At 41.0% G+C, this 20,406-nt stretch overlaps 2 protein-coding genes across 7 annotated transcripts in view; both read left to right on the forward strand.

Moving 5' to 3' along the window:
* Window positions 1–13,343, forward strand: part of tmem131l (transmembrane 131 like) — a 37,145-nt gene extending 23,802 nt beyond the window's left edge. For 5 of the 6 annotated variants that reach the window (XM_028591275.1, XM_028591256.1, XM_028591283.1 and 2 more), the window contains exons 13-34: window positions 495–636; window positions 829–999; window positions 1,086–1,137; window positions 1,244–1,367; window positions 1,481–1,550; window positions 1,647–1,756; window positions 1,896–1,965; window positions 2,146–2,279; window positions 2,393–2,535; window positions 2,665–2,851; window positions 3,127–3,312; window positions 3,739–3,888; window positions 3,987–4,542; window positions 4,667–4,779; window positions 4,945–5,114; window positions 5,218–5,424; window positions 5,612–5,690; window positions 6,161–6,270; window positions 8,961–9,093; window positions 10,374–10,444; window positions 10,629–10,762; window positions 12,927–13,343. In XM_028591275.1, coding sequence (XP_028447076.1) covers window positions 495–636; window positions 829–999; window positions 1,086–1,137; window positions 1,244–1,367; window positions 1,481–1,550; window positions 1,647–1,756; window positions 1,896–1,965; window positions 2,146–2,279; window positions 2,393–2,535; window positions 2,665–2,851; window positions 3,127–3,312; window positions 3,739–3,888; window positions 3,987–4,542; window positions 4,667–4,779; window positions 4,945–5,114; window positions 5,218–5,424; window positions 5,612–5,690; window positions 6,161–6,270; window positions 8,961–9,093; window positions 10,374–10,444; window positions 10,629–10,762; window positions 12,927–13,235 — 3,421 coding nt within the window. In that variant the 3' untranslated portion in view covers window positions 13,236–13,343. The remainder of the gene's footprint in view (window positions 1–494; window positions 637–828; window positions 1,000–1,085; window positions 1,138–1,243; window positions 1,368–1,480; window positions 1,551–1,646; window positions 1,757–1,895; window positions 1,966–2,145; window positions 2,280–2,392; window positions 2,536–2,664; window positions 2,852–3,126; window positions 3,313–3,738; window positions 3,889–3,986; window positions 4,543–4,666; window positions 4,780–4,944; window positions 5,115–5,217; window positions 5,425–5,611; window positions 5,691–6,160; window positions 6,271–8,960; window positions 9,094–10,373; window positions 10,445–10,628; window positions 10,763–12,926) is intronic. The other variant, XM_028591265.1, reaches the window with a different exon arrangement.
* A 3,586-nt stretch (window positions 13,344–16,929) lies between these two features.
* LOC114562886 (toll-like receptor 2) lies at window positions 16,930–19,323 on the forward strand. The gene has a single exon (XM_028589559.1). It carries the CDS (start codon window positions 16,930–16,932, stop codon window positions 19,321–19,323), a length of 2,394 nt encoding a protein of 797 aa, XP_028445360.1.
* Window positions 19,324–20,406: the final 1,083 nt, after the last annotated feature.

Here is a 20,406-nt window from a genome sequence, read left to right on the forward strand (position 1 = left end):
CTATTAGAATTAAGCAAAGCTTCCTTTTGTTTGAAAACACTGGCTGTAGTTAGCGACAAGCATCTGGAAGTACACATTTTTATTGTCTCTATTGTAATGAAGATCAGTCCATTACAGACGTTGATAAAAGGCTCATGAAGTGTCATTGACATGTGATACTGGATAATTAGAAAAAAAAGCATACACAAAGCATATAGGAATTTAATTTTTTCACTCTGTTATTTTACACATTACACACACAGGCCTGAAACACATGCACATACACATAGGCAGAGCAACGGGGGCTGCCAATAGACAGGTGACCCGAGCAGTTGGGAGTTTGCTGTCTTGCTCAAGTGCACCTCAACAGTGCGAACTGGCACCTCTCCGGCTACCCAATCCACACTCCATACTTCTTCTGCACGGACCTGCGACCCTCTGGTTTCCACAGATGAACTACTGCTGCCCCCATATAATAACTTAGTGTTTTGGAATTCTGTTGTTTCTTTCTGCAGAAGGACCATGGGGGATTTGTTCAGCCTGTTTCAGGTGAAACAAAGAGATGCAGACCAGTTGGATCTGTGGCTGACAAACTCCCTCCTGCCCATCACTGTGACCAATGCCAGCCTCTCACAGAAGCTGCAGGGAGTAATGAAGGTATGCACCACTGCCTTGTTGCTGTGAAAGGAAGCAGATCTGATTACATGATGATATAATGATGATCATTAGACTTCCTCTTATCTAATGCCATGTGCCTTCTGACACACTGCACTTCACCCTCCTATCATAAGGATCCCAAGTTCAGGAGAGGATTTGACACTAATGTCTCTGCTGCCCCTTGTCTGTCAGGTGATGAACTTCAGTGCTCCATTGACAGTTCCCCAGGGCTGCTGGCATGTCCTGTCCCTCAAGCTGCTCAGCAGGGCCTTGCCTGCCAACCAGGGGTTCACCCTGTGTCTGCATACCAGCCTGGGCACAGCCCTGCACATCCCCCTTTACTTTCACTCTTCTCCTTTAAAGGTAAACTACCAGCCGTTGTGGCTACAGTAGTGTGTTGGGTTGTGGATCCCTGGATCAGATGTGGTAATATATGATGTGTCTGTCAGCAGGGGGAACAAGAGTGTGGACAACCTTGCCCTCTCAGGTTGTCTGAAACAGGTGAGACATGACACTTCAAACCTCCTGTGAGAGAAAAAAAAAGTCATAATCTGTTTTTTTTTAGTGTTCATTTATTAATTTATAATTCTCTCTAATATCCCGTCAGGCCATTCTGAGTGGCAGCGTTCCCTCCTCCCCGACTTTTCCCCCTCGTCTTGGGCCATAGACAGCAAACTAGCTGCCGAGCTCTGTTCTCGATGGCAGAGCCACAAAGACAAACTGTCTTGCAGGTCAGTCTTAAATGCAACACACAGCTTTCTTTTTCATGCTATTGTGTGTCTTGTAATCCATCATTACACACCATTGACGTCATTAATCACGTAAATCCTTTTTGTCTTCTCAGGTGGCCTAGACTTCAGGTAGAGACGTCCTCTCTTCTGGACTTTGGTGCTACACCCATCAATGAGAGCAAGGTGGGCAACACCTAATGACTTGTCACTACAAATGGTGTACTCACAATAAGTGACATTTGTCTGCAGCAAAAAGAAAACACTTGTTATTTGTTCCAGGTGAAGACGTTCATGCTGAAGAATCCTTCCTCTTCAGTGGTTTCTGTAGAGATACGAATCCTCTCCCTGTACCCAGCCCCCCTAGAGGCTTTGGATCTTCTAACCAAATGGTGCGCTGATAAAAAGTACATGTTTGTTATTGCAAAGAGTTATTCATTCACAGTCTGTTTGGAGTTGTATACCATGTTGCTCCAGCACATCCCTCAAGTTGATTTGTCAAAACTGTTTTTTCTCTGTTTTGATTGGCAGGTTTAATATCAGCCCCCTGTCTGTCAACATCAGCACTACAGAGTTTTCTCTGTTGGCTTCCCCCCCCAAGGTAAATCACATCATGTGTATCAGTAGACATCTGGGAAATAAAGTTGTTGCACTGTTTAATCTTTTTATTTTGTATTTTATTTACTTATTGATCTTTAGTCGTCGTTGTGCTTCAGTCTTACAGATGTTGCTTTCCCTCCAAACCTTTTTCCCCTACCTCTGTCCCTCTGTTTGTGTGCAGGCGGGTGAGAATGTGGAGGACATAACAGGGGAGGGTGTCCTGCGTCTGCTGCTGAAGCCCTGGGAGGCCAGAGAAGTTGCTGTGGGCTTTACTCCCTCTGAACACAAACCCACCACTACCATTCTCATCATCAGGTACTGATTCATATTATTAAAGGTCCCATGACATGCTGCTTTTTGGATGCTTTTCTATAGGCCTCAGTGGTCCCCTAATACTGTTACTAATACTGTTTTTATCCGTGATTCAGGAACAACCTGACGGTGTTCGACATGATGACGGTGCAGGGCCACGGGGCCAAAGAAATGCTAAGAGTGGGAGGCAAACTGCCCGGCCCAGGAGCCTCTCTGCGCTTCAATGTTCCTCAGTCAACTCTAATGGAGTGTCGTGATGGTGAGATTAATGGTTAAACTCCATATCATTACATGTTAAGTAATAAGGTATTGGTACATATTCACTTTAAACAGAAAGATAAGGCAATCGAACACACAAAACTAAAACGTTACTGCTTGTCACTCCTAGGCCTGCGCACCAACAAGCCACTTTTTGCCATCAGAAAAAGTTTCAAGGTGGAGAATGCAGGAGAGCTTCCTCTGACAGTCATGTCAATGAATATTAATGGATATAATTGCCAGGGATTTGGCTTTGAGGTCTTGCAGTGTCGCTCCTTCAGCCTGGACCACAACACCACCTCTGAGATCACCATTGCGTAAGTTCCTGCTTTATTGGTTTCCTTTTTACTGTTGTCACTTAATATTTAAATAATGTTGTCATTAACATCTTCATTGCTGCATATTAGTTAGATTTAAAATGGATAAGGGATTTTTATCTGTCGCTGTATGTTGGTAATCCATTATTCAACTTTTGGCTGTGCCCACACACGCGTGTCCTAATATACATTTCTCTTCCTTTTTATCTTCTTGTTCTGTCTCTTTCTATGTCCATTTCTTTGTCTCTTACTGTCTCTACCGTCTGTGTCCTCAGCTTCACCCCAGATTTCACCTCATCCTGGGTGATCCGGGACCTCACTCTGGTGACATCACGCGGCACCGCTTTCCCTTTCACCCTCAATGTGACGCTGCCCCACCACATGTTGCCTCTGTGCGCTCAGGTGGTCCCTGGCCCCAGCTGGGAGGAAACTTTCTGGATGGTCACCCTGGTCTTCACATGGTTAGTACCTTTTCTAGTGTTTGTTAGATCATTGACGATCCCTTCCACAAGATATGTAGAAATAATCTGTTGAATCTGTTAGTTTTTTTCCACACCAAAAATGTGATGCAAGTATGCAGATCCCAAAGGCTTCAAGTTACTCCTCTCTCAATTTGTCAAATTACTCTTTGTTATGAACATGATAAAAAAAAAAAACAAAGCCACACAAGCAACCAATCAGTTGAAAGTAGCGTGTTTAATGGAGGGGTCAACAAAAGAAAACTTGCCGCTAATGCTCCTTTACTGATCAGAGTTGGACATTTATATTAAATAAAGAATATTCTAATATTAGTTGAACTATTCACAGTAGTAAGTCATTATTGTTTCTAGTTTTGTGTGTGTATTGGATGTCTAACACATTGTCTGTTGTATCTGTTTGTGTTTCAGCTTCTCCCTGTTTGGTGTGTGTCTTATGGCCATCCATCAGGCTCAGTATATCCTCACTGAGTTCTCCACACCCAGCATCAGGAGCAACCACAACTCTGTCCTCTCCCGGGATAGCGGTCTCGTCAATAATATAGCACCCAATGGCGTAAAGTATGTCCAATGTTTTTCAGTGTGTAGGACTGTTAACTATTTGCAAAACACAAATACTGCAAGTCGATTTAAATACTTTTTGTGTCTTCTTTGTGCAGTAAAACAAAGGGCAGTTGTAAGAGCTATGTGGACACCTGTCACACCTCAGACAAAGGTAAGGGGCGTGGCTCTCCAGCATTGGCTAACAGCCCCGCGCTGCGTCCTCAATCATCCTCAAAGAGGGGCTCCTTAACCACCACGTCCCAACCACAAAAGAAACACAAGGTTTCACTCTATTACACCAAATACAAGTCAAGCTCGTCCACAGCAGCGTCTGATGCTGTGACAATGGACGAAGAACATGAAGACCTGACACCGGACCCTCCCCTGACCCCAGACCCCGATATCTGCAACAACAACGAACCAGCTTTCATCAGTGAGATGGATAAAAAGACAACCGCAGACTTTAAAGAAGACCCCCACAGCACTGTAGAAGATAGAGTGCCAGCAGCAGTTATGTTTCCCATGGAAATGCCTGCTGGTTTCCCAGATAACGTCACAGTGGCTCCAGGACCTAGGCCCGGCCTGTTAGTGTGCAGTCCTGTAGAGATGAGCTGCACTGAGCACTATGCAGAGAAGATCGACTCTGAGAAAAGGGACAGTTCTGAAATGGAGGTAAGGAAGGTGCCGGAATTTACTATGCCTGTTCAATTTGATGTCTTTTGCGAAGCTTATAATACCAATGGCTTCTCATTAACAAACAAACAAACATCAGTATTTTATTTGTTTCTGTCTCCAGCTAAGAGAAGATGGCAAAGGCCAGAAAAAGAAAGCACAGAGCTCGGAGACTGGAACTGCATCCGGAAATAATAAGGGAAAGAGGAGTCGCAGGAAGACAGAAAATGTCTCCAGGTAGACCTCACCATGAATACATTTATTCTGATATGATACTGGTCTTTGTTGTGTCATATTTAAAAAGGGACAGAGCATCAACCAGCAGTGAAAGAAAATTGACAGACAGTGTTATAAAATGACATTAAGATGAGATGTGTAATCATTGTTTCTGTTTGGCCCTAGTGCTCCTGAGCACAATGTGGTAGTGATACCAGAGAGGGAGAAGGAACCCGATTGGAAAGCAGGGGACCGTCACATCACTGGACCCCGCAACAGGAACCGCTGCTACAACGGCTCCAAGTTAGAAGCACCAAAGCCTGGACTGAGTGTTGAAAGCCCCGTCAAACAGAACGGTGGGCGTCCTCCTGATCTTGTCCCAGTTCTTTGCAGCTTTACTAACTCAACAATAACCAAACACTTGATTTGAAACTCACTGGCCTTATTGATGTCCGGCAGGTGTGTGTCCTGCTCGTACTCGACGGAAGTGCGCTACAGAGCGGCGTGGTGGTGGAGTGTGTGAGTCGGGCTCGGACTCCGGCAGCTCGTCAGGCAGCGTGAGGGCCAGCAGAGGGAGCTGGGGCAGCTGGAGCAGCGCCAGCAGCATGGAGGGAGACAAAGACCCCAACGCCCGAACACACGCCTACACTACCTCATCTAGAAAAAGTAAGAAACACTTGTGCACCACCTTATCTAGGAGAAACCAGAACTATTAATGTACTATTAAGTTCAATAACTAACAAAGTGCATAATCATCATGGAAAAACATGGATGGTTATCACAGACGAGAAGAGTCAGTTACATTCCTTTTGACATTTGTGCAAACTGATTTTTGTCTTTTTGGTTTTTACAGGGGACTCCATGCAGTACAGTGTCTACCCAGTAGAAAGAGACTGCTACCAGACCATGAATACAAACTACAAGGCTCTCAGGTACCTCAGCACACACACACACACACTCAACTGGACACAAGAACTTCAACTGACTTATTTACGTAGTGGTAATGTGGACAAGATTTGGTTTAAAAAAGTCAATGTGAAATGTATTCCATATGTGGATGGTAGGGAGCACTTTTATTAAAAGAAATTAGTTAAACAAAATGTACATAATGAACTAAAAACTTTTCAAATATGCTAAATATACAGTCATGTTGCACAGTGATCTTTATTTGATCTATTCTAGTAGGGTTTCTTTTTCTAAAAAATAGTGTTAGTGTTAGTTTTTACTTAAACGTATGAATCAAAAAGTAAAATCTGATGATTGTATTTATCCACTATGCGCCATGGCCAGGCCACTGACGACAACCGTTGAATTATAATTAGTATTGTTAGAAGATCATTTTTTGGAATTGTGTTTATCTGTTCCCTGTTTAACTTGTAACTTCTGCTTTTTCTCTGTTTAGCATGAACAGTTTGTACCGTAAAGACATGACGTGCCAAAGCCCAGATCCCCCAGCGTCCAGCTTTGCCCCGAGTTTTGCTGCTGTTGCTGCAGGAGTAGACCGGAACATGGGTAAAGACATTCATAGTAAATATAGGGCTGGGCAATATATTGATATTATATCGATATCGTGATACGAGACTAGATACTGTCTTAGATTTTGGATATCGTGATATGACATACAGTACCCTCCAAAAGTATTGGAACTGCAAGGCAAATTCCTTTTTGTTTTTGTTGTTCATTGAAGACATTTGGGTTTAAGATCAAAAGATGAATATTAGACAAGAGTTCAGAATTTCAGCTTTTATTTCCTGGTATTTACATTTAGATGTGTTAAACAACTTAGGACATATCACCGTTTGTATTAGACCACAGCATTTTTAGGTGAGCAAAAGTTAAGGAACAAATAATCTTAAAAGTAAATAACATTTAATATATGGTGGCATAACCCTTGCTTGCAATAACTGCCTCGAGCCTGCGACTAGGGCTGGGTATTGTTCAGAATTTTTCGATCCGGTGCCAATTTCGATGCCGATTCCTAACTATACTTTTTTCGATACCATATGTTTTAAAATTCATTTCAACATCAACAAAAATACATTAAACACAAAGCTTTTATTTTCCACCTTAATTGTACAAGCTCAGCCTGTCAGTCAGTCATCAGGGCAGAGAAACCACCGTTGTGGCTGCTTGTAAGAGGAAGTGTAACGGCAACAGCACCGCTTTCGGCTCGCAATTAATATATCCCAGCAAACGCTGTCTGCGTGAAGTTTTAAAAAACTGTAACCACACTTGAAACCAACCGTGACTCTCTGAGACTTCAACAAAACTGCAGACAGTTTACTTCGTCCGCACCTCTCCGTGTGTGTGTGCGTGCGTGCGTGTGTGTGTCGGTCGGAGCTCCGCTCTGTGTCAATATGCAGAGAGGACCGATAAGCTTGCGCTTACGCGTTCAGATGCTTTTGGAACCGAAATTTGGCACCGAAAGAAAGAATTTTTTCGATACCATAAAAGTGTCGACGTTCGGGACCCAAAAAAAACGTCCACTTTTTCCCCCTGATGAAGTCCTTCATTTTGTCGGCAGTGTGCTTTGGGTCATTGTCCTGCTGCATGATAAACTTCCTCCCGATTAGTTTGAATGCATTTCTCCGTAGATTGGCAGACACAATGTTTACTGTACACTTCTGAATTCATTCTGCTGCTACCATCATCAGTTACATCAACAATAAATATTAATGAGCCTGTTCCAGAAGCAGCTATGCACGCCCAAGCCATGACATTACCTCCACCATGCTTCACAGATGAGCTTGTATGCTTCGGCTCATAAGCAGTTCCTTTCTTTCTCCACACGTTGGCCTTTCCATCTCTTTGGTAGAGATTAATCTTGGTCTCATCAGTCCATAAGACTGTGTTCCAGAACTTTTGCGGCTCATCTCTGTACTTCTTTGCAAATTCCAATCTGGCCTTCAGATTCTTACAGCTGATGAGTGGTTTGCATCTTGTGGTATGGCTTCTATGTTTCTGCTCTCGGAGTCTTCTTCGAACAGTGGATTGTGATGTCTTCACCCCTGCACTGTGGAGGTCGTTGGTGATGTCACTTACTGATGTTTTCACTCACAATATTTCTGTCATCAACTACTGTTGTTTTCTTGGCCGAACTGTTTGACGTCTGGTGCTCTGTACACCAGTAGTTTCGTTCTTTTTCGGGACATTCCTAATTGTTGTGCTTGCTATGCCCAATGTTTGTCCAATGGCTCTGGTCGATTTCCCTTCTTGTCTCAGCTTTAAAATGGCTTGCTTTTCTCCCATAGACCGCTCTCTGGTCTTCATGTTGGTTTATCCTCTTTAACAAGAAGTGCAGTCTTTCAAGGTTTAAACAGAGGATAAAAACTTAAACTAGTCATGCACATGTTCCAATAGTTTTGCTCACTTGAAAAATGGGTGGGTTCAAACAAAGGGTAGTATGTCCTGAGTTTTTGAACGCTTCTAGATGTAAATGCCAGGAAATAAAACTGAAATTATGTAATGTCAAATTGTCTCATACTCCTCTTTTGATCTTAAACCCAAATGTCTTCAGTGAACAACAAAAACAAAGGAATTTGCCTTGCATTTCCAATACTTTTGGAGGAGACTGTAAGTGTTGTCTTTTCCTGGTTTTAAAGGCTGCATTACAGTAAAGTGATGTACCTTTCTTTTACCAGACTGTTCTAGCTGTTTTATTATTATATCATTATGTCGACATTACTGATGATTATTTATCTAAAATCTAAGTGTGAAGATATTTTGTTAGAGCACCAATTGTCAACCCTAGAATATCACCGCAATATCGACATTGAGGTATTTGGTCAGGAATATCGCGATATCTGATTTTCTCCCTATCGCCCAGCCCTAAGTAAATACATACTTTATTTGGTTACACTTTACTTGAAGGTATCTACATAAGAGTGACATGACACATTATAAACAGTCCTAAACGTTTATGACATAACGCTTCTTTTAGTGAGTGTCTTTTGGTTTTTGTCATTACAAGTTAGGGTTAGAGTTAGGATTAGGGTTCATGTGTCATGACTGTATCATGACAGTGTCATGTGTTCACGACAGTGTCATGTCACTCTTATGTAGATAACTTCAAGTAAAGTGTTACCCTTTATTTTTTGTAAGGAAAAGCGAAGTCTAAAATGAACGCCTACCGATGTCTTCAACAAAGACGGCTTGTGCATTGCGTCTGATTTCTAATGGAAAGTTGTCATGTGCTCCCACAGACCTAACTGGTCAGTATTTGCCTGAAGAGACGTGGTCCGCTCCATCCATCCCTCTCACCAATGAGTTCAGATACAACACCACCGAAGCTCTGCCCTACATACCTCAGCCAGCAACCACAGCATCATACAACGGGTAAGCATTTGGATGCAGATTTGTTAAAAGCTTTTACAAATAACTATTTTTATGTTAACAATGAATCACATGATGATCGGTAATGTGAAAGGTGTCTCCTTTAATGACAAATTTATCACCGAACAGCAGACAGACAGTTAGTGAAAAGCTGATGAAGAAAGTTGAAAATGAAATGATCTGAAGGGCCAGATATTTTCCTCAGGAGTTGGTAGAGACTAGGGCGGCACAATATATTGTTTTTTTATCGTCCTCCCATTATCAACTGGCGCAATATACATTTTGCGAAAGGCTGCGACATATTGCGAATGACACTCAGATTTCTTTTTTGATGAAAGAAAATTTCAGTAGAAAACTGCACTTTTTTGTGGTGCTTTCATGTTCAATGTTCAATTTGTTCAATACAAGAATGTGGGAAATTATTTCATTTAATTTGTTTTAAATTCAATAAGCAATTTTTGTATTTAAACAGAATACTGAAAGTGGCAGAAATGCAGAACTAAGTGCACTTTGGTATCCGTTTATTTATCGCAAGTAATATCATTATCACGATATTCAAAGTTATCGCATACTTTCCTCATATCCTGCAGCACTAGTAGAGACTTGGAGTGATTATTGAACTTACATTTGTCAAAAGAAAACGGACTCAAAATGAATGCTAATGCTGTGTCTGCTGCATGTGAAGTAAGTAAATTGTTAACAGTAGCCACAACAATTTTGTTAGACTGTAAATGTCAGCATTTGTGAGGTTCAGTTGCAGCTTTAAAGAAGCCTAAGTTGATCTTTTTTGTATTTTATCATCATTCATATGTTCAAACTGTATGTATCCTTGTGTCTTTATATCTACCCTGATATAACTAACCTTGCACTTCTGGTTAGATGCTAGACTGCATTTTGTTGTCTCAGTCATCTGTGCAATAACAAAGTTGTTTCTAATTTATCCATGGAAGGAGAATGAGTTGGTGTCAAAAAACTGGACAGAAAATTAGATTATTATATAAGTGTCTCCTAAATCCAAATGGCTGCTGCTGTGGTTAATTGTGTCTATTCATCTATTCATATCAACTATTACTTGTATGCCACTTCAGCCTTTAAACAGCCTCTCTATCTGCAAAAAATAACTGTATTAGTAAGCTGCTCTATATCTGTCCAGGCATGGTAAGTGATACTGGTTTACAGTTTGAATAATTACCTTCCCAGTGCTGCAGTTATGTGTCCTTGTGTTGCAGTTTTATCTGTCAGTGTTCAAACCGTCAGATCAGGTGTTTCCTTGTTTCCCACAGGTTCACTTGGAGTAGTGCCAACAGCCAATGCAACAGTCCCTACCCCTACTGTGAGGAAAGCAACTACATAGGTACAAACATGAAATGCATTTGTCTTATTCCTTAATCCAGTTATATATCCCTATCACACTCTGTACTACGTTTAAATGTGATGCTATAGACTTAAAACTGTTGTTGGAACAAGCGTTGACTCTGTTTCCTTAGGGGTTTATCTGGATTCAAGTTCAGCATTCATTTGTTTTAATCCTCTCGTAGGTAACGGAACATTCACGAGTGGTTTTCCCGGTCAGGAGGCCCAGAATGCACACAGCAATCAGACCTGCTGGAGTGAGGAACAGCCCCAGGAAACCCCATCAACCTGGGATACAGCAGCCTGTGTGGGCAGCAAGGTAACGAGTCACTATACTGAGCGGTCATGGTTTAAACAGAACCAAGTGATCTGGCTGCTCTCAGCTGAATATTATTTATCATAGTCGGGCGGAGCTCGGTTGTACTAACAATTATTTTCATTCTCCATTAATCTGCGTATTGTCAATTAATTACTTTGTCTTTAAAATGTCTGAAATTTTTTTTTAAATGCCCGTTTGTAATTTTATTGAGCCCAAAGTGATATCTTCAAATGTCTTGTTTTATCCGATCAACAATTCAAAACCTATAGATATTTAGTTTACTCAGAAAAAATAACCTTAAGTATTTGTTTTATTGACATCGCACACACAAAATATAAGCGTTTCTCTGTTTCACGTTTAGTCTACTATCATGTATGACACGGAATACATGATACTATTATTTTTTCTTCAAATAATTGCAGATCAAATTTCTGTCGCTCAGACTAATTTAATGAATCGTTGCAGCTCTAATATATTGTGATGCAGGTAAAATGACTACTATTCTCCTAGGCTTACAGGCTGCATGACGAACAGTGCCTCGACCAAAAAACAAATGCATTAGTTGTAGTCAGAATGGCTAAAATCATGAAACTCATGGAGAAACGCTGTGTAAAAATAACGACACAAAATCTTTAAAAGTCACACTGGCGATACTTTAACGCTTCGCTACGAACATTAAACAGATACTCCACTCAGATTGTGTTGTGATTACAATGTAACAGCAGTGTGCACAGTAGCATTTTTGTTGTTGCATTGTTGTTACAGAAAAGACAGTTTGTGAAACCGCACACACGACAGGCACATTTTTAAGTGTGTAACGGGAACCAGGCCAATGAGAGAGCAGGCTGCTGCTTGAAAACTGCGATTGGCACCAAGATGTTCTAGATCTTTATCAACCTGCTGCCTCGCCTGTGTCCACAGAAAGCCCATGAGCACCTGTGATGCACACTTTAACACCCCGATTTAATGTAGAACTGGATGTTTTCTTCTGTGGTCGTGTCATTTTGAACAGCAGTGCACAGACCCTAAAGACACCAGTGGCTTCTCTGTTGTGACTCGTATAACATTTAGAGGAAGTTTTCAGCTCTTCTGCTTGCATCACTCTGATCTCCGTGTCTGATTTAGAAATGAGGAACAAGAATGTTTGGTTTAATAGGTTCAGTCTTACTGAAAGTGGGTTTTTATCAGTTCTCCTTTATTTGCTGCTTCTCCTTTTTGAACTGCTGATGATATTCTATCTATCAAACAGTGTATCGGTGTGTATTTTAGCAAAAATATACAATACCAAAACAAAACATTTCAACACACAATTGTCCTACAAGCTGCAAGTGTAATTTTTATTTAATTCAGTTTTGTTGAAGTAGCATTTTAATTGATAGTTTTCATAGTAATTCATTTTCATGTGTGGTTTTTAAGATGTACTATTATTTATTTTATTTGTTTGAATGTTTTACTTTCAAATACTGGTCTCAAAAATCTGCCTCAAAATTCCAGTCTCTGTCGGGCTGAACGCTAATACCATAGGGTAATAATTTGACATTTAAAAACCTCAAACCTATGATTAGTGAGTAATTTTATCCAAAGCTACATAACATCACTGCACAACCGAATACACTTTTAAATTCTGAATGTTACTAGCAGCATGTTACATCTACTTATAGTGTCTTGACAACAGGCGTAGGAAAAATGGTTGGGCTCTTGCATGTTTGAGTACTGTAGGCAAGTAACAAGGCTTTAATGGATATTTGTTTCTCAAAAAATAGAATATGTGTGATATTTTTGCCTTTTGCAAACTTGAAAAAGTGTAGAAATAGACAGGGGGACGTTGCCGTTACATGGCATGCCTCATAACCCATAGTCGCTACGACTCCCGAAAAGATAACTTTGTGTTGCTGAGGCTGGAGAGAAACTAGAGCAGAGAGGTAATTTTATTTTGGCTGAAAAAGGAGAGACGAGATTAAAAATGCAGAGAAACGACAGCCAGGTCATCGCTGCAGGGAACAGACTGCCAAGTGGCTGTAGGTAGCTGAGCACAGTGACAGGTAAGGTTAGAAAATGTCATGGAAGTATAATACTCGGAATCAACTTTGGACAGCACACAAAGCGGCTACAATATCTGAGTAAAGGCTTATATCACCCCTCTCCCTCTCTCCACCCTTCACAGCCATACTTCTCGGGTACCCGCAGCCTCTCTCCCATGTCCAGTCTGTTTGGATCCATCTGGACGCCCCAGAGCGAGCACTACCAGAGCCACTTTCAACCTGAGCGGTCAGCCCCGATGTCTCCCGTGTCCCCCGTCACCCCGCCTCATTCTCCCTTTACCCGAGAGCCAGAAGGGAGGTGCGCTCCCATCCAGTACTCCAGCTTCAACCCCTTCGGCCCACACATGAACCTGGACATATGGAACTCTTCCTCTAACCGCAGCTCCAACTCACAACTCTCCAACGACTCTGGCTACTGTGGAGATGTTTAAAATAGATTAAAAAAAACAAAGCAGAAGAACCTTAACAATAATTGCAAACATATAAAACATTGATATGTAAAAGAAAGGAAATAAAAATGAATGTTCTTTTATCATTAATGGGGAAAATGTGAATATTCCTTCTCTTTTATGTTCCCATTTTCAAATGTTAAATGTTGTGAAAGGTTAAGCATTTGTTGTATATTTTTCTAGATGTTTTGCAGTTTTGATCATAGAAAATAAAAAAAAAAGGTTTTGTACTTAACAACAAATCAGTCATTCTTTAATTACATAAGGTGGTAATTATCTACCTACCTGTCTCTTTATTTCTTGGCTGCTCTCTCTATTTCAATCACTTGTCAGAGCCCACAAGTGCATTCATGTGTCATCATTTCGGTTTCATTCTCTGCTTTATTTTCCACAGAACACAGGCTCAAAGCTTGTACCCTCTCAGGTGCCCGTTCAGTGGAGAAAACGTGATGCAGTGCCATATAGGCTGCCCTACATGCTTTCTGCTTACTGGTGCCCTTTTTATTCTTTCCCCCTGCCATCAGAAAGCCTGAGTCCACCACTGGTTCTGTGTTTACGTATGTAAATATTCACAAAACTAAATTGGGAAAGAAGAAAATCAAAACAACAAAAGCAAACATTCGAACCAACATTTCACCATTATGCATCTCAGAAATGTCTCTCTTTGTTTGGTGAGAGGCCCTGTCTTTTAAACTACATTACCCACATTTTATCAAACTGATCTTGATGTGTGAAATGGATCATTGTGGAATTTCCCTTAAATGTCAAATTTGAGTTGGTCCTATGCTAGTCTATATCCTTGACGTTCCACTTCAGGGATTGCTCCGGTGCCGTAGGAAATTTTGCCGGAAACTGGTGGATTTCTGAGGATTATCTGACTTAACTGCTCCTCAGATCTCTACAGGGTAAATCAAGACAGCTAGCTAGACTATCTGTCCAATCTGAGTTTTCTCTCGCCCGACTATTTTGCAGCTGCTCCGTGTGGAGCTTGGTGCCGCCCATGACGATTGTGATTGGTTTAAAGAAATGCCAATAAACCAGAGCACGTTTCTCTCCCATCCCGGAATGCTGTGTGGACTAGCCAGACCCTCCTCTGCTCTGCAGCGTGTGGATGGTCTGGCAAAGTGAGACTAATCCTATGCTAACTGGCTATTTGTTCTCCAGTTACCTTTTTCTATGGGCAAGGCAAGGATAGTAATTGTTAAAATACTGCATCTTGTTCTGGACTTTGCTCGGGGAAAAATGATAGTTTCAGCCATAGTATTTCAATACTGTACACATCCATCCATCAGTTGACTATAACCACTTTCCCCGTGCAGGGTCAAACATAAAGACTAATTCACATGCACACCTGCAGGCAGTAAAGAGTCTTAACTGATACATCTAGCTTGATAACTGAGGCTAGTTCGTTTTGTCTTTCAGCCACAATACCTGACGCACTCGCATGAATGTTTTCACCAAGCGTTTTTATTTAAATATTTTGTTGAAATAAAAGGAGTGCCCTTTAGTCGTTTGGCAACCTTTTTTTGGTTCTGGCAGCTCTCCACACTTTGGTTTCTCAACTGTGAAACTCCAAAAAAAACGTACTGTGAGAATATCTAAAACCCAAGCTCTGCTTTTGAAACCTATTTTCTGTCACTCTACTTCCTAATGTGGCAGAATTTATAACCCATGGGGAAATATTTTGCAAACTAGAGAAGTGATATAGGAAACATTTGAATCAGTGAATATACAGTATCTTTGTCATGCTTTGACTGTGCCAAAGAGGGAGAAGAGATTTCAACTTCAAGTGAGACATCGGGACTCATCAAGGTATTTTTACTTTATCTTCTTTGTCTGCTACCATGTTTTATGGAGTGTGCTGTTGCAGTAATTATAGATGTTTTCGCTATTTGATTATAGATAATAAATCTCAAATTTTTTAAAAGCTATTACAAATTGATTCATTTAATGTTTTTTCAAAATTAAACATTTTGTTAATGGAAAAACCTTTTAACCATTTTTGCAATTTAATTCAAAAACTGATATATCATTTAAATACAGAAACAACGAAATACAGTAGAACTATTAAATAGCATTAAGTGCTATGTAAATTTAAATTTATAATTGTTTTGTTTTTATTTATCAATTTATTAATTGATTTTATACAAAGAATTCCCAATTTTGATTGGCTGGCAGGTGTCTATTATTTTCTAGTAACCGGACGTTTGCCATTTTATTTAACGTTGCAGTATTAAACTGTCGGTAGGACTGCAACTGGGAGGCTTAGCTAAAGAGCTATAGGCACTTGTGTTATTTAAAGGGGTGATAGAATGATTATATAGGGTATTTTCCTTTCCTGTTCCTTAAGGTCTCCTAATGGGGTATGTAACATTGGTTGGGCTGAAAATTGCCCGAATGCTATTTTATTGGGCCCTTAACTACCCTGTGAATATGGCTCTATTTGGAACAAGAGCTTTTCTTCCAAATATGGTATGCTCATGAATATTCAGAATGAGCTGCACGCTGATTGGTTTGAGCAAACACATGGGAGACTCGACAGCAGGTCTCATATTTCAGACACTGCAAAGTTATACATTGTCGGGCTATTTCGTTATTAAATTCACTTCTGATTCACTTTTTTAAGCGAGAAATCAACTATATAAAGCTCAAATATGGGCCATTTTACGAAAATTGATGGCCAATTGCAAATTTGCTGGCGTAACAAGCTCGCTGACCGCGCTCTCACTCACATACACCGGGCAATTGGCTAGCAGGAAGAGTGGAGTTGCAGGCCCTGGAGCTCTGTCAGAGCAGCTGCGTTTGGTAGTCCATTAGCCCAAAAACGGTGACTTTGCACGGGTATGGAGTGCTGTGGGCTGCCAGCCTAACGTAGCTCAATCAAGCTCACAGCAGACCGGGGTCTGTGAAGGAAGGCAGGCCAGGCGGCGAGGCAACAACCCAGGCAGCACCGGCGCTGAACTCCGACACACAGTCTGACAAAATTTGCAATTAGCCCATATTAAAGCGGCCCACATTTGAGCTTTATATAGTTGATTTCTCGCATAAAAAGGTTTCAGAAGTGAATTTTGTAATGGAATAGCAGAAATCGGCGTGACCTAGATTCAGAAGACTACCTGATCTCAGGTCAGTTGTGTAGCCTATGTAAATGTTGGGGTGAGACTGTTCTTTTAATACACCCATGGGCGTGACAAAGTTACAGGTCTTGGGAGGTTGACGTCAACTTCCAGCTTTGTTGAGATTCGCCCGTTTTCAGCGGCAGTTTCAAAATATGAGATTTTCATAGTAAAGGGGTGTCAATGGGATTTTGAGCTTCTATGTCCTATTTACCCACCGAACTGTCGTTATTCAATTATGACAGGGTAAAATCAGTTTTGCATTCTATCACCCCTTTAAGCAACAAGTAGAATAAAATATATATTGTCAAAAAGACCTATATTTTATTAAAACAATGTATTTTCTCCATTATAATTTCCAAAATGTTTTTAGGAAGGACGTCATATTTATTTAATATTTATTTCCGATGATGTAGGGGCAGTTTGATAAATACGACAGTGTTTACGTGTGTGTTGTGCAGTATTAGCCACAGCCAAAGATTGTATTTTTTATTCTTTGATTGTTTGGTAAGAAAAGGCCTGATGGTTGCTTTCCTTTTTTTGTTTTATAGGGAGTCAAGATGAGAATCCTGACATTTCTCACATTTGTCGATCTGCTAATGCATCAAAGCTTGTCACTCTCCAGACCACAGTGTAACCTCTGTGAACAAACGGTCTGTAACTGCTCCAGGCAAAACCTGAATATGGTCCCTACAGCACCTTCAAAGCTCATCACTGAACTTGATCTCTCATTCAACAGACTGCAAACAATAATGAATAATGACTTTGTTGCATTTGCCAGTTTACAGACGTTGATCATGAATAACAACAGAATCCAAAAGATCCAGGAGCAAGCATTTGTCTCGCTGACTAATTTGGAGAAATTGGACTTGTCCTTAAACAGACTGGATACGCTGTCTGCTGGATGGTTTGAGAACCTTTTTTCTCTTCAGCACCTGAATCTTTTGGGGAACAAATATAAAATGTTGGGTCAAGGCAATCTTTTCAAGCCACTGAAGAGATTAAAGACCCTGCATTTTGGAGGACCTGACCTTCACTCTATCAGAAAAAGTGACTTTTCTGGCCTCAGTCGTCTTGAAAAGGTTGTTTTGGATGGAAGAAATCTGCAAGTCTACGCAGAAGGAAGTTTGCAACAAATTGAGACCATTAAATATGTAACACTTGGTCTGAATGGTCCGTTTCTGATAAATCAAGCGCTAGTAGGAGCTATACTGTCTGATGTTGCACACCCAAACACAACACTGACATTCGTTGACACATGGTTCTCCGCAGAGTATCAAATGCTCCCATTTAAAGTGACCCGAGATCGCGGAACTACAAGGGTTATCTTTAAAAATGTTAACATGACCGTTCTAGCTTGTTTGGCATTTCTAAATTTGCTGTCAGACTCGAATTTAACTATGTTGGCAATGGAAGATACTCAATTAATCTTAAATTCTGTGGATGGCATTGCATATCCCCCACACATGGACCGTTTGGAGGCTATTGTCTTAAAAAACGTCGATGTCCCTCGGTTCTATAACTTCCCAGCCCTCTTTTTCCTGCAACCTCTGCTGAACGTAGTGCGAAGGGTGTCCGTGCTAAACTGCAAGGTGTTCCTCATTCCTTGTGAATCCTCTGTCGATTTCTCAAAGCTGGAGTATATGGACGTCAGCGACAACTTGTTTAGTGATCTGGCTCTTAGCCAAATGATGTGCGATGGCAAAGGTGTTCTTTGGAGTCTGCAAACCTTCAACATCAGCAGGAATTACCTGCACTCGATCAACAGCCAGCTCTTCACCATACTAGATAAGCTTAAAAACATTGACATGAGTGGAAATGTGTTTCGTAGTATGCCTGAGACGTGTTACTGGCCACCAAGTCTCCAATTCTTAAACCTTTCATCAACACGTTTAGCAAAAGTGACCACTTGTTTGCCAATGAGTTTACACATCCTCGATTTGTCAGACAATGACTTGACCGTGTTCAACATCGAACTACCTTTTCTCACAGAGTTATACATCTCTGGCAACAAAATCAATAGTTTGCCAGATGGGGGTTTATACCCTTGTCTCGTGTTTCTCTCCATTCAAAACAATAACTTACAGACATTCAGCAGCAATAATCTAAATGGCTATAGTAATCTGACGAGTCTGGAGGCTGGTTCTGACACGTATGTCTGTTCATGTGGCTTTGTAGCATTGATGACGAGTGACTGGACGAATCATCGAATCACCTTTGGAGATGAGTTCAAGTCGTACATCTGCGACTCCCCGGACGCCGTGAGAGGAGAGAGTGCGGCAGACGTGACGTTGTCAGTGTTTAAATGCCACACAGCTTTAGCTTTTTCTGTACTCTGCTCAGGCATCCTGCTGGTGTTTTTGCTCATTGCAGGTTTGTGTCACAAATTCAGTGTTGTGTGGTACATGAAGATGACCTGGGCCTGGCTGAGAGCCAAGAGGAAGCCAAAGTTAAAAAAGGGAGAGCTCGAGTATGACGCCTTTGTGTCCTACAGTGAAATGGACTCTGGTTGGGTGGAAGCACATCTGGTCCCGGAGCTCGAGCAGGCCGAGCCTCCTCTTCGGCTCTGCCTCCACAAGAGAGACTTTGTTCCCGGAGGCTGGATCTTGGACAACATCATAGACGCCATCGAGAAGAGTCACAGAACTCTGTTTGTCCTTTCTCAGCATTTTGTCATGAGTGAATGGTGCAAGTACGAGCTGGATTACACCCATTTTAGGTTGTTTGACCAAAACGATGACACGGTTGTGCTGATTCTGTTGGAGCCCATTGAAAAAGAGACCATCCCCAAGAAGTTCTGCAATCTGCGGAGAGTCATGAACTCCAGGACGTACCTGGAGTGGCCCGATGATGAGGGCCTGATTCCCAGGTTCTGGCAAAGCCTGAGAACGGCTATTAAAACACCTGATACTGATGATGGAAACCGTTTACAGTTTGACAATGTGGACTTTTAATTTAGGGTTTTACTTTGCAGTATTTTTATTTATTTTTTTATCTGCAACTTTTGAGAGCCTTTCTGTGTCAATTTACATGTGGAAAAGCATAAAAATGGATTGTTTCAATAAAAAATCTTTGGTCATACATTGTGCCTCCTCAATTTTTGTTGTATCCATTCATTCTTTTGTGATGAAATGTAAATGCTGTCTGGATTATGCTCCTTGGCAAAGTTTTTTTTTCTAGTGTAGTAAGCGTTACGTTTATGTCCCCCATATCATAGAGACGTATTGAGGTGTATGTTGGGTGTACAAAGTGCAGGACATGTCAGTAGTCTATCACAGGGCATATTTGTTTAACATTACAAGATGTACCCCATGCTTCTGATTCACTGGGATGCTTTACACCTGCACAAGTCTTGAATGTGCTGTAAATAGGGCCAGTTTATTGTGTATTTTTAAGAAATAATGTCTGTAATTTCTTGAACAAAATACAGGTAGTGTGAAAGTATGCATTGTAAGGCAACAAGTTGAGTTTAAGTTTTGATGACATAAAATGCGTGCAAAAGGAGTTAACAAAAGAGTTAACATGACAAATTAGTTTAATAGAACAAATTATAGCATTACATTTTTCTGGTTAAATGAATTTATTCTGCAAGTGTGCATTACCCTATATGTCAAAGGAACGGATTATCATTAATCCCATCTAGAACAAATTTAAACACTACTGTTCTTACATCTTTTGAAAATGTGTTAATTTCTTACACATAGAACAGCCTCCTAATCTTTAACATCTGTGTGTGTGTGTGTGTGTGTGTGTGTGTGTGTGTGTGTGTGTGTGTTCATGTGCTTGTGTGCCTAAAAGCGTGTGTAATTCATTGTCAGGCTCTTGAGAGCTGACATATTGCCGCTATTGATCTTTAGTCCTAAAATCAACACAGAAGCCTGGATACTGATGACAGGCAGGCCAGGGGAGTCAGGGTGTCCTGATAACACACACACACACACATATTAATGCTAACATGCACATATAAACAGAAGCACATGCACATATTTACGGAGTTACAGATGTGAAGGTCGGTAAAATCAGGACTTAGTCAGTGA

This window comes from Perca flavescens, chromosome 2 (genome assembly GCF_004354835.1).
Source record: "Perca flavescens isolate YP-PL-M2 chromosome 2, PFLA_1.0, whole genome shotgun sequence".
Lineage (NCBI taxonomy): Eukaryota > Metazoa > Chordata > Actinopteri > Perciformes > Percidae > Perca > Perca flavescens.

Coding starts and splice junctions, on each gene's coding strand:
- LOC114562886 (XM_028589559.1), top strand. CDS start 16,930: ATGAGAATCCTGACATTTCTCACATTTGTCGATCTGCTAATGCATCAA.